The 11,953-nt window shown below is 38.1% G+C and overlaps 1 protein-coding gene across 1 annotated transcript; it reads right to left on the bottom strand.

The window, feature by feature from the left end:
• Window positions 1-3,142: 3,142 nt before the first annotated feature.
• LOC112024355 (actin-related protein 2/3 complex subunit 3) lies at window positions 3,143-7,172 on the bottom strand. The gene is made up of 5 exons (XM_024056992.2): window positions 7,057-7,172; window positions 6,805-6,908; window positions 6,532-6,640; window positions 5,535-5,804; window positions 3,143-3,452 (listed from the first exon to the last, which is right to left on the bottom strand). Exons 2-5 carry the CDS (start codon window positions 6,805-6,807, stop codon window positions 3,310-3,312), a joined length of 525 nt encoding a protein of 174 aa, XP_023912760.1. The 5' UTR covers window positions 6,808-6,908; window positions 7,057-7,172; the 3' UTR covers window positions 3,143-3,309.
• Between the last annotated feature and the right edge of the window lie 4,781 nt (window positions 7,173-11,953).

Raw genomic sequence — 11,953 nt, 5'->3', positions numbered from 1 at the left:
TCAACAGAGCCGTCGGCCTTGAAACCGTCAGCCTTCTTTCTCCCCTTCAGCCAAGTTGGCGTCACCTTCTTGCTATACGAGTAACCAAGGAGCTTTGAATAACGGTCGGTTAGAACCGGAGTCTAGTCCCGGTTTATCTTGGTCCCGTTAGCATGACTCCGTCTGTCACCCGTAATTGGCCCGTCAGTCGAAGCTCGCACTGACGGGTTAAGCCCATGACACCTACTATGATTATTCTTCCATATCATGGACAATTCTAGCTCACCTTCTCAAGCAAACTTAACAAAACCAAGATTCTCCCAAATTTTGAGATAATAAATTCTAAAGAGGGTTGTCATTTGCTAGCTTCAAATGACAACCTATTTGGGAGACAATGTACTCCACCTTGAATTTATCCACACACATCAACCCTTCAATCCTGTTTGGAATTTGTCGAAGTCATTTTGGTATATTGAAGACATTCATTTAAGGCAAGAAGAAAGTTATAACCAAAAAAAAAAGAAGATCAAAAATTCAAACTTTTCTTTTGCTTAGCTACTTCTGCATCGTCCTCATCTGTCCACAACCTTATACTTGGTTTAGAGTTTGGACAATTTAGCTCACCTTCACAAGTAAACAAAATAAATCAAGATTCTCCCAAATTTAGATATAATATTCCAAATAAGGTTGTCATTAGCTAGCTTCGAATGACAACCCTATTTAGAAGACAAAGTACTCTACCTGAATTAATCCACACAAAAATTTAGTACTACAAACTTAACTACAACTTTTGTCACAATTCTCTCACACAACTAGTTGTGAGTAGTGGGAAAAAAAATAGTAGGTTCATATGAAAATGACAAAAAATCAATCATAATTTGCTATGTAAAAAAGTTGTGACAAAAATTGTGACAAGTTAGTGATACTAGAACAACTCTAAATACACGCATCAATCCTTCAATTCTATTTGGACTTTGTCATATTCGTTTAAATATATTGAAGTCATTCATTTAAGGCAAGAAGAAAGTTATACCCCAAAAAAAAGTTTTTTGAAAATTCAAACTTTTCTTCTGCTTATGTACTTATGCATCGTCCTCCTCTGTCCACAAGCTTTTGCGTTGTTTAGAGTTTAGAAATTCAGAAGTCATCAACATTTGTCTTGTCTCTGTTAAGGAAAGAAAAATCTATTTGACTCCAAATCTCCAACCACAGTTTGTTGGACCTATGGACAATTTATTTTGGTGTTTACTTAATGGTCCGATTGGACAGAATTATAAACTCTACTCTACTCTTAACAAAACCAAGATTCTCCCAAATTTTGAGATAATAAATTCTAAAGAGGGTTGTCATTTGCTAGCTTCAAATGACAACCTATTTGGGAGACAATGTACTCCACCTTGAATTTATCCACACACATCAACCCTTCAATCCTGTTTGGAATTTGTCGAAGTCATTTTGGTATATTGAAGACATTCATTTAAGGCAAGAAGAAAGTTATAACCAAAAAAAAAAGAAGATCAAAAATTCAAACTTTTCTTTTGCTTAGCTACTTCTGCATCGTCCTCATCTGTCCACAACCTTATACTTGGTTTAGAGTTTGGACAATTTAGCTCACCTTCACAAGTAAACAAAATAAATCAAGATTCTCCCAAATTTAGATATAATATTCCAAATAAGGTTGTCATTAGCTAGCTTCGAATGACAACCCTATTTAGAAGACAAAGTACTCTACCTGAATTAATCCACACAAAAATTTAGTACTACAAACTTAACTACAACTTTTGTCACAATTCTCTCACACAACTAGTTGTGAGTAGTGGGAAAAAAAATAGTAGGTTCATATGAAAATGACAAAAAATCAATCATAATTTGCTATGTAAAAAAGTTGTGACAAAAATTGTGACAAGTTAGTGATACTAGAACAACTCTAAATACACGCATCAATCCTTCAATTCTATTTGGACTTTGTCATATTCGTTTAAATATATTGAAGTCATTCATTTAAGGCAAGAAGAAAGTTATACCCCAAAAAAAAGTTTTTTGAAAATTCAAACTTTTCTTCTGCTTATGTACTTATGCATCGTCCTCCTCTGTCCACAAGCTTTTGCGTTGTTTAGAGTTTAGAAATTCAGAAGTCATCAACATTTGTCTTGTCTCTGTTAAGGAAAGAAAAATCTATTTGACTCCAAATCTCCAACCACAGTTTGTTGGACCTATGGACAATTTATTTTGGTGTTTACTTAATGGTCCGATTGGACAGAATTATAAACTCTACTCTACTCTACTCTTCTCATTTCTCCTCTTCAATCCAAACATGCCCTAAGTTAAAAGGGATCGTGAGTCATGACCTTGTTACTATTTTAATTTTCAGATGGAGCACTTACAACATATGTTCGTACATCATAGAGAGAGCATTGAAGTGATTTTTTTTTTTTTATATATAACTTACAACAAGCTTTAATATAACATCATGGGGCATGCTGTGCCAGCATGCTCACAAGTCACGGTTACATTATCTTTGGAGGAAACTAGTGAGCATGTAAAGAGAAAAATAGCCAAGTAACCATCCGGTCCAATCATTTGGTCAACCTGGTTCAATAACTGTTCATCTATTGGTTGGAACTTACAATTTTTCCTCATTACATCATGTCCAACTGTCTGTACAATTGTACATTGTGTACAATACATATTAACCATATATATCAAACTATTTCCCACACGTCTAGATTTTTCGTACTTTTCGTTCATGTATATCCTTTGGTTGCTGACTAAATGCTGTGACAATGGTTCATTCATATGCAATCTCATGCCCTATCAACCTATGAAGGACATGAGCATGAAGGCAGCAGAAGAACATGAATAAGTTACATCTCTGAAAAATATCAAATAATGCAAATACCGCAGCTGATAACAGATCCTATAAAAAGACTACTTGTGTCAGAACAGAAAATAATTCCACAAACCACTGGTTTTAAGGAACAGACATCAAAAAGTAGCTTTGAGCCTAAAAGACTCTGCTCCACACTTTTGAAAAGCCTACCATACAAATTTCCTCTTTTGGGCCCTGCGAAGAGAGGGAAAATGACGTGGGAAAAGAGGAAGAAAAAGAAGAAAAAGAAATTGCAAGACAAGACAGCACGAGAACAAGGACATGAATCCAGCAGAGAAAAATAAAGAAATTGGTCATTAATAGGAACTGTAATATAGCACAAGATGCATCATTCCACTACTTCAATTACTTGGTACAAGATTCTTCAGCGAAAAGGAAGGCAATGCTTGGAGTAAAGCATGCGTGTTTCATTAGATGGGGTAGTCTTTACAAGAAACACTTCAAGGGACAATAATGTTCATGAATTTCCTCTTGGCAAAAGCTAACCACCATTTATTTGGAGTCCCATTGGGTCTATATGCAACACTCAATAGTCTCCCACTTGTTTCCTCCCTTATCTGCTTCAAATAATTCCTCAGCAGCTCTGCATTCAATAATTAGAAAAATAAGAATGAAATTTTTTTTTAGTCTGAAGCAATCATTCACTTGGTCAAGGACATTCTTAAGCAGAAGACGAAAACCAAAATTTCACAGGTCTGATCATATATGGCAACATTTCAAACATCAATATGATTGTCTAGTCTCAAGACTCCACATTCATCTGCCCTTTAATTTTTACTAGGTAAAGCATTTGGGGGGAATGCGAAGCCCAGACATACCCTACCTAAGGGGGTGAACATGCCAGTTGGGCCATTGGCTGACTCAACATTCAACTTTCATATCTCACATTGGTTTTATGTAAGTATATTCATCAAAATGACAGAAAAGATTTGAAATTTTCTTGATAAAAATCTCTATGAAGTGGACATTCAATGGTGTATAAAGAATTATGATCACTTTGAAATAACAAAAATCAACATGTTGGTGGAGAAATGATACATTAGTCCCATGTTGAAATATCAAAGCCCTAACTATGAAATAGAATGTACAAAGGCCCCAACTCCATAACCCGAGAAGGATGCAAAAAGTCTCATGGATAATGTTATAGTTAAGAGCCCTAGAATATATGCACCAATTGGATCTTGAACCCAATACTTCACCCTCAATCTTGTTCTTACAAGGGGAGGAGGTGCCATATGACTATAAATCACACAAGCAACTCACGAACAGATTCCATCAAAAGTAAATTATGAAACATGAAAATAAAAAAGCCAATATTTTAAGGCCAATAGTTGAAACCACTACATCAGCCCCAGCAAACAAAAAAGGCAGTAAGCTAAGCCTAGATTTGAAAACTGTATCCATATAATGAACTTCACTCAAGAAAAAAATTTTGTTTCCACAATGAAAGAAAATACAAAGAGCCTTCACATAAAACTGAGGTATTTGATAACCAACAAACGGTTGAGGGTGAGTTTAGCATAAACTTTTAACTTTTATGTACAGCTTCTTAAAACCTCACTTTTTCCCATCTTTTCTCACTTTTTCAAAATTTTTCAAGATACAAGTATACTTTAGTACATTTTCAGCAAAAAGTCTTCAACAAAAAGCCAAATAAGCTATTCCCAAACAGACACTTAGTCTCAAGTGATGGTCATGTAATGAAGGTATCAATTGCATCATAGATATCACATTGATCCCTAATTAGACAATTTTATCTCCAAGCAACATGTCATGTGAAACCAGCAGAAAGAAAAGAGGGTCCATGCAGGTTGTGAATAAAAGTAACATTTTAGAGTTAAACTATTTTACAATATTACTTTTTCAATTGAGATGTAGGTTTAAAGATGGTGTAGCAAATGTCGCAAAATTAGCTTGTATCCAACCAGAAACTACATTCCTTATCATCTACATTTAAAACTTAAAGCTATGATATTTGAGTAGTATCCAAGAGGAGGCTTCCCTTAAAATTGTTACATACATATAGGCACAAAGGAATAATTATCAGTATTAGAAACATAGAGCATTATTTTCTCACCACAAATTGTAGTGACATAAAGACAATAAAGAAAATGCCAAAGAATGCAGGAAAGGTGGACTTTCTTCAGCCAGGACACAAAATAAGTTGTCAAACTTGGGAGCTTGAAAGAATAACTAGGAAATGCACAATAGTGAAAAATGAATGTATGATTCTATCCACATATACTATTCCAACTAGATTAACAAGTTAACAAAACAAGATATCAGATCGTAGGTTTAAACTACTTGCTGAATTAACCACCATCTTGAGGATTAAATATGAAATAAATAAATAAATAAATAAACTAGAATGTTTACTTTCTAGATTCATAATAAGTCTAGGCATTGTGACCTAAAATTGCTGATGAATTTTTCAAATTTGGTATGAAGCTACATCATGAATTTCTTATAAACCATCCAAATAATTGAATTTCTTAAGGTTTTCAAAAACATTACAACTATAATAAGATAAAAAGAACAGAAGTCAGCCAATAGAAGAATTTTCCATCTTAGATGAATAAACAATATGATAATTGAGGCAAGCAACACGCCAAAGAAGCTCTCTGGCATACATTGATATACTAAACACAAAGACAAGGAGTTTCACCTGCTTCCTGCTGAGACTGAGGAAGGGGGAAAAGGCCTGGAAAAGGAAAACCGGACTCTCCAGGGACTGGAACCTTTTCCAAACCCAAGTTGATGATTGCCTTAGTTCCTTCAGCCAAAGTTCTGCAACCTTCAAGCCTCTTCAAAGCCACATTAATGTAAAATGTCAAATATATGAGGAGCTTATCCGCCGAACTCTTAATATCAAAGTTTCTGAAGAAGACATTGGCGCGAAAGAATGTAATTGCTTCATCTACGATATCAGTTCTATCTGCATACACAGAGACCTCAATATTAAAGACATAAGGAAGTACATGCTACTCTTAGTCCTTTTATTTTTCATATATTGTTTTTCGTCCATGCTAGCTTAAGGGCCTGATAACACCACTTGGATCTAGAACCTACATGCTGATGCTCATAAGTTTGATAGCCATACTAGTGATTTGAGGAGGTCCTCTCAAAAAGTATTTAGTGCCCATTTGTCCAACTCTCTCATCTTTGTTATACCCTTTATGATATTTAGGAATAATCCAATTCATGGGCAGTTGGAGAGTCATTGGTATTAGAAGCCACAAAGGTCTGGTCGATGCACATATTGCATTTTCTGGCAGCAACCCAAAATTGTTGAGTTTATTTCTATCCTCCTATATGTAATCCAAAGAATGGAAAAGATTCTTCAAGAGTCTTGAACCCACGAAGTGCATCATCTTTTACCACCATTTCCATAATGTACGAAACAAATGTATGCATTTGGACTAGGGTCATATCCTTCATAATTACTATTGAGCATTTAGTAACTACTGATTTGTTATTTCAAGTACCCTAAAAAAAAATATTCACATTTTATATATCAATAGTGAGAAACCTGTATACTTCTAGTGCATACAAAGCAACCATTCTGACCCAGCATGTAATGGGAGTATAAAAACTTGGTTTATAATTGCACTATCAAATAATGAAGCATTTGAAGCAGTTAAATGATAAGGTTAAGTAAAAACCTTGACCAGAAGCTGGAGCAGGACCCTTTATATGGCTTTTTAAAGGAAGCAGAGGGCACCCACAAGCTTTAGTAATTCCTTCCTCATCCACAAAGCTAGAATGATATACCTGCCATGACAAACATCTCTCTAAAAATTTTCAAATTTCGAAAAATTCACACTTTAATAAATATTCAATGCAAACCAGGATCAAAAAATAAAAGAATCCCAGAAAACCCAAAATGGAAAAACGTCAAGATTGAAACTTTGTCAAGCTAAGCATGATTGCCATACCATACTTCTCCTTCTCTGTTTCCCAGATGAATTGGTGTCTTATTGCAGCAATTGAAGCTCAAATTATCAAACTTTTTCCAAATGCAAACAAAAACAGACTGATTCTGTAAAAAAAAAATGAAGTAGAAAGCAAAAGATTAAGTGGGTATTATGTAAAAATGAATGAATAATGGTGTATTTGAGGAATGATAGTGATTGTGCAATGGAACAGAGTGAGTAAAAAAAAATTTGGAATTCAGGGGATGAGATTACCTGAGTTTTCAGTTGATGGATCGGAAATGGGTCGGAGCCACGGAAGGTGACAATAAGATCAGCGGATCGGTACTATGCTCTAACGTGATTGGTGGGTGAAATCAATGGAACTGCTTCTGATAGATTATTAGTTTATTACATTTTCGAGTGCACGACACGACACCGTATCCATTGCGCAACGACATGTGTTTTTAGTTTTACCCACTCAATAAAAGGGTGAAAAGAAAATTGTCGTTTGATGTCGTTTAGCAAGATGCAAAATGCGTGGAGTCTTTTTTTTTTTTAATTCAGGGGATGAGATTACCTGAGTTTTCAGTTGATGGATCGGAAATGGGTCGGAGCCACGGAAGGTGACAATAAGATCAGCGGATCGGTACTATGCTCTAACGTGATTGGTGGGTGAAATCAATGGAACTGCTTCTGATAGATTATTAGTTTATTACATTTTCGAGTGCACGACACGACACCGTATCCATTGCGCAACGACATGTGTTTTTAGTTTTACCCACTCAATAAAAGGGTGAAAAGAAAATTGTCGTTTGATGTCGTTTAGCAAGATGCAAAATGCGTGGAGTCTTTTTTTTTTTGGGGGTGAATTTAGAGTAAAATCTAAAATGGATAAAAAGGCATTTTGCATCATCGGATGCTAATGCTTTAAGAGCATTAGCATTGGGGAATGCTAATACCAAATCTAAGAGAAATTTGAAATTTTAAGCCCCCAAACCATCTGCATTGAGGAATGCTAAACAGCAGTATTGCAAATTTTTTTGCAATACTACTACAGTGCAATTCTAAACATAGAATTGCACTGTAGCAAGTATTGTAAAAAAATAATAATATTTTATTATGTAAAGAGAGGAGAGAGATGAGAGAGAAAATATATAATTTTGAGATATATTATTTTATTATGTAGATATATTATTTTAATGAGTAATGTGGGGGGGGGGAGCCCAACCTTACGTAGTGGGCCTAGGGCCCTATTTGAGGATTACTGTGTGTCCGAAGAGAAGGACCCAGTTGATATGGAGTCCATCTGGAAAAAAGATACTTGGAAACGGAGGAGGATTACAATCCGAAGAGGTCACCATTGGTCCGAAGAGGTCTTACTCCTCGGATACGAATAGTCTTGATCAATCAAACGTGTGGAAGGTCCGAATGATCTTCCTAGCAACTCCAGTGATAAAGATAAGCTCTAAGTATGTTTGGAGACGATAAGAACAAAGAAATATCTAAAGGAAAAGCTGCTACCACCGTATTAAATGCACTGCAGCAACTTTTCTGGCCGCATTTATGTGGAGAAAACCCCTGAACAGTGTAACCTCAGCTACCGCCACTCACAAAAAGTTAAAAAAGATACATGACATGACATATACTCAAGTAGGTACACAGATGAAGAACAAGTGGACGATGGGGATGATGGGGAAGGATGCTATATAAAGAAAAAGGGCTCCTGATAAAAGAAAGAGGAAAAAAAAAAAAAGAAAAAGGCTTGGAGATAGCTCTAAGAACTATAATCACTATTCAATTTATCATAAACCTCTTCGGACTTCAATTCATTTCGTTTGTACGTATATCTTTATGCTAGTTTATTCTTGGAGGTTGTAATCAACTGTTATTAATTCCATAATCAACCTAGCTCTATCATCCACGCTCTACAAATCTATTGTTTTGGGCTTAGGCCACAAATCCTAACCCTACAATTGGCACCGTCTATGGGAAGGGCTTGAGCGAAAGTGGAAGCAACAGTTGATAATGGCTGAACTAGGGCAACAACCAGCAGAATCTATGGCGTCCCAACACATAGACCATTTTCTCAATTTGGAGTAGAGGCAAGATCGTGAAAGCAGCGTGCATACTACGCACCCTGAGTGGAGTCAACCACATGGAGGAAGTCACGTGTCTCATGCAGAGAAGAACAACAACATGCAACTGGAAATTGAGAGACTAAAGAGGGAGTTACGCCATGCAAAGAGAAAACAGATTTCTTCGTATTCTGATACTGATGAGAATTGGGGTGACGAGCAAGATGTCACTTACGAGCAGAGATCTCGGGCACCAATCAGTGAATCCTTTTCCTACGAAGAAGAGCACCGTCGCAAGAGGCAACCCCAAAGCCCATCACGTGGAGGTGTAGGAAACGATGCTATGAGCAAAGCCTTGAATCAAATCTCTAGGTCACCCTTCACGCACAGGATCAAAGGAGCGAGACTTCCTCGGCGTTTTAACCAGCCAACCTTTATCATTTATAATGGTAAAATGGACCCTGTGGAGCATGTGAGTCACTTTAATCAAAGGATGGCTGTCTATTCCAGAGATGAAGCTCTAATGTGTAAGGTCTTCCCCTCCAGTCTTGGACCGGTTGCAATGAGGTGGTTCGACAGCTTGAAAGCAGACTCCATCAATTCCTACAAAGAGCTCACCCAAGCATTTGGTTCACGTTTTGTCACATGCCGAAGAGTGGCCAGGCCCTTGTCTTCTCTGCTATCCTTGAGCATGCAGAAGGGTGAAACCTTGAAGGCGTATTTGGATAGGTACTGGGAGATGTTTAATTATATGGAGGGCAACTTTGATGCAATGGCCCTCGACACCTTCAAGCTCAGCCTCCCTACTGATCACGGTTTAAGAACATCCTTGTTTGGTAAACCCGTTACTAACATGCGTCAGCTCATGGACTGTATTGAAAAACATAAAAGAGTTGAAGAAGATCAATAGCAAGGGAAGGGTAAGGAAAAGGTTATCCCCCAAGAGAGGAGGGATTTCAGGTCGGACCGTTATAATAATAATAAGCTGCAAAGGGATTTTTCTGGGCAACCAGGATCAGCAAATTCTCAAGCAGTCAATACTGTATTCAAGGAGCCAGTCCATCAAGTTTTGAAAAAGATCAAGAATGAACCATTCTTTAAGTGGCCGAGTAAGATGGTGGGGACTCCTGAGAGGTGTAATCACAATCTCTATTGCCAATATCACCAAGACCATGGGCATACCACTGAGGATTGCAGAAGCTTGTGGGATCACTTGGACCAGTTAGTCCGCGAAGGTAAGTTGAGACACCTCTTGCATCACTCCAGCGGCCAAGGAGGTCAGATGAATTCTGAGCCCCAGAGGAATGATTCTTCAAAGCCTCCATTGGGAACTATCAACGTCATCTTCACCGCACCTGGAAGAATAGGAGCCTGGCAGTCCAAGGTTATTTCGGTAGCCCGGTTACCGGCAGGGGATTTGGTCAAGATCCGAAGAGACCTAGACCGGATATCCAACCGGTTATAGGGTTCTCAGATGAGGACAAGATTGGAACCATCCAACCCCATGATGACGCTCTGGTAGTCACACTCAGAATTTGAGGATATGATATGAAGAGGGTAATGGTGGACCAGGGTAACACGGTGGAGATAATGTACCCTGACCTCTACAGGGGGCTGAACCTAAAACTTGATAACTTAACACCATACAGTTCTCCCCTGGTTAGCTTCGAGGGAAGAATCGTCACCCCGAAGGGCTAAATACGATTACCTGCACAGACTGGCTTGAAAGTAGTGGAGGTGGATTTCATTGTTATAGATGTGTATTCCCCTTATACGACAATTGTAGCCAGACCTTGGCTACATACGCTAAGGGTTATTTCCTCTACTTTGCATCAAAAAGTTAAATATCCATCTAAAGGGCAAGTTTGTGAAATCTGGGGAGATCAATCCTCGGCCAGACAATGCTTGGTGGCTGCCATCCAGCAGAAGCCCAAAATTAAGTCCTCGACCAAGGTCGAGGGAGATTTATAGCAGTTAAAAAGTTGGGTATCGCCCGTCGAAGATCTAGATGAAGGTGTTAGATGTGAGGATTTAATAAAGGTTCTAATTGGAGACAATCCCGAAAGGTTCTTTCAAGTCGGATCTTAGATGCCTCAACTAGAAAAGGAAGAGCTAATAGAGTTCCTTAAGAGAAATCTTGACGTATTTGTCTGGAATGCTTACGAAGCCCCAGGAGTGGATCCGAAATTCATTTGCCACCACCTGAAATTCAACCCACTGATTGTCCCCAAGAAGCAGCCTCCTCGGCACCCATCTAAGGAACATGCAGATGCAATGAAAGAAGAGGTAATGAAGCTCAAACAAGCTGGAGCTATTAAAGAAGTTTTTTACCCTGAGTGGTTAGCAAATACTGTGGTGATGAAGAAGAAGAACGGGAAGTGGCGAGTCTGTGTAGATTTCACCAACTTAAATAATGCTTGTCCTAAAGACCCATTCCCTATGCCGAAAATTGATCAGCTAGTAAATGCCACTGTCGGCCATCCTCGGATAAGTTTCTTGGATGCTTTCCAAGGCTACTACCAAATACCGTTAGCCCCGGATGACCAGGAGAAGACTGCTTTCGTTACCCCTATTGGTAACTACCATTATAAAGTGATGCCATTTGGTCTGAAAAATGCAGGCTCTACTTACCAAAGAATGATGACAAGGATATTTGAGGCACTATTGGGTAAAAGTATCGAAGTTTATATAGATGACATGGTGGTGAAAAGCAAAGTCGTTTCCGAGCATGTCAAGGACCTTGACAACACTTTTGAAATCCTAAGAAGTCACAAGCTACGTCTGAATGCTTCCAAATGCTCATTCGGTGTAGGGTCAGGCAAGTTCTTGGGGTACATGGTGACACACGGGGGAATTGAGGTTAACTCCGATCAGATAAAGGCTATCAAAAATCTACAGTCTCCTCGGAATCCGAAAGAGGTTCAGAAATTGACAGGAATGACCGCCGCCCTGAACCGATTCATCTCTCGGTCAACAGATAAATGTAAACCTTTCTTCTCACTGATCAACAAGTGGAGAGGGTTTGAATGGACTGAAGAATGTGCTTCGGCCTTTCAATAACTCAAAGACTACTTGGCTCGGCCACCAATTATGTC

This window comes from Quercus suber, unplaced genomic scaffold, assembly GCF_002906115.3.
Source record: "Quercus suber isolate HL8 unplaced genomic scaffold, Cork oak 2.0 scaffold_25, whole genome shotgun sequence".
NCBI lineage: Eukaryota > Viridiplantae > Streptophyta > Magnoliopsida > Fagales > Fagaceae > Quercus > Quercus suber.
This window is presented reverse-complemented; position numbering and strand designations above follow the sequence as displayed.

Bases quoted from the DNA above. Each gene is read 5' to 3' on its own strand.
- LOC112024355 (XM_024056992.2), bottom strand. The intron at 5,805-6,531 runs GTTTTTACTTAA...CTGTGTATGCAG, and splicing joins TGCTCCAGCTTCTGGTCAAG to ATAGAACTGATATCGTAGAT. The intron at 3,453-5,534 runs GTGAAACTCCTT...TATTGAATGCAG, and splicing joins TCAGTCTCAGCAGGAAGCAG to AGCTGCTGAGGAATTATTTG.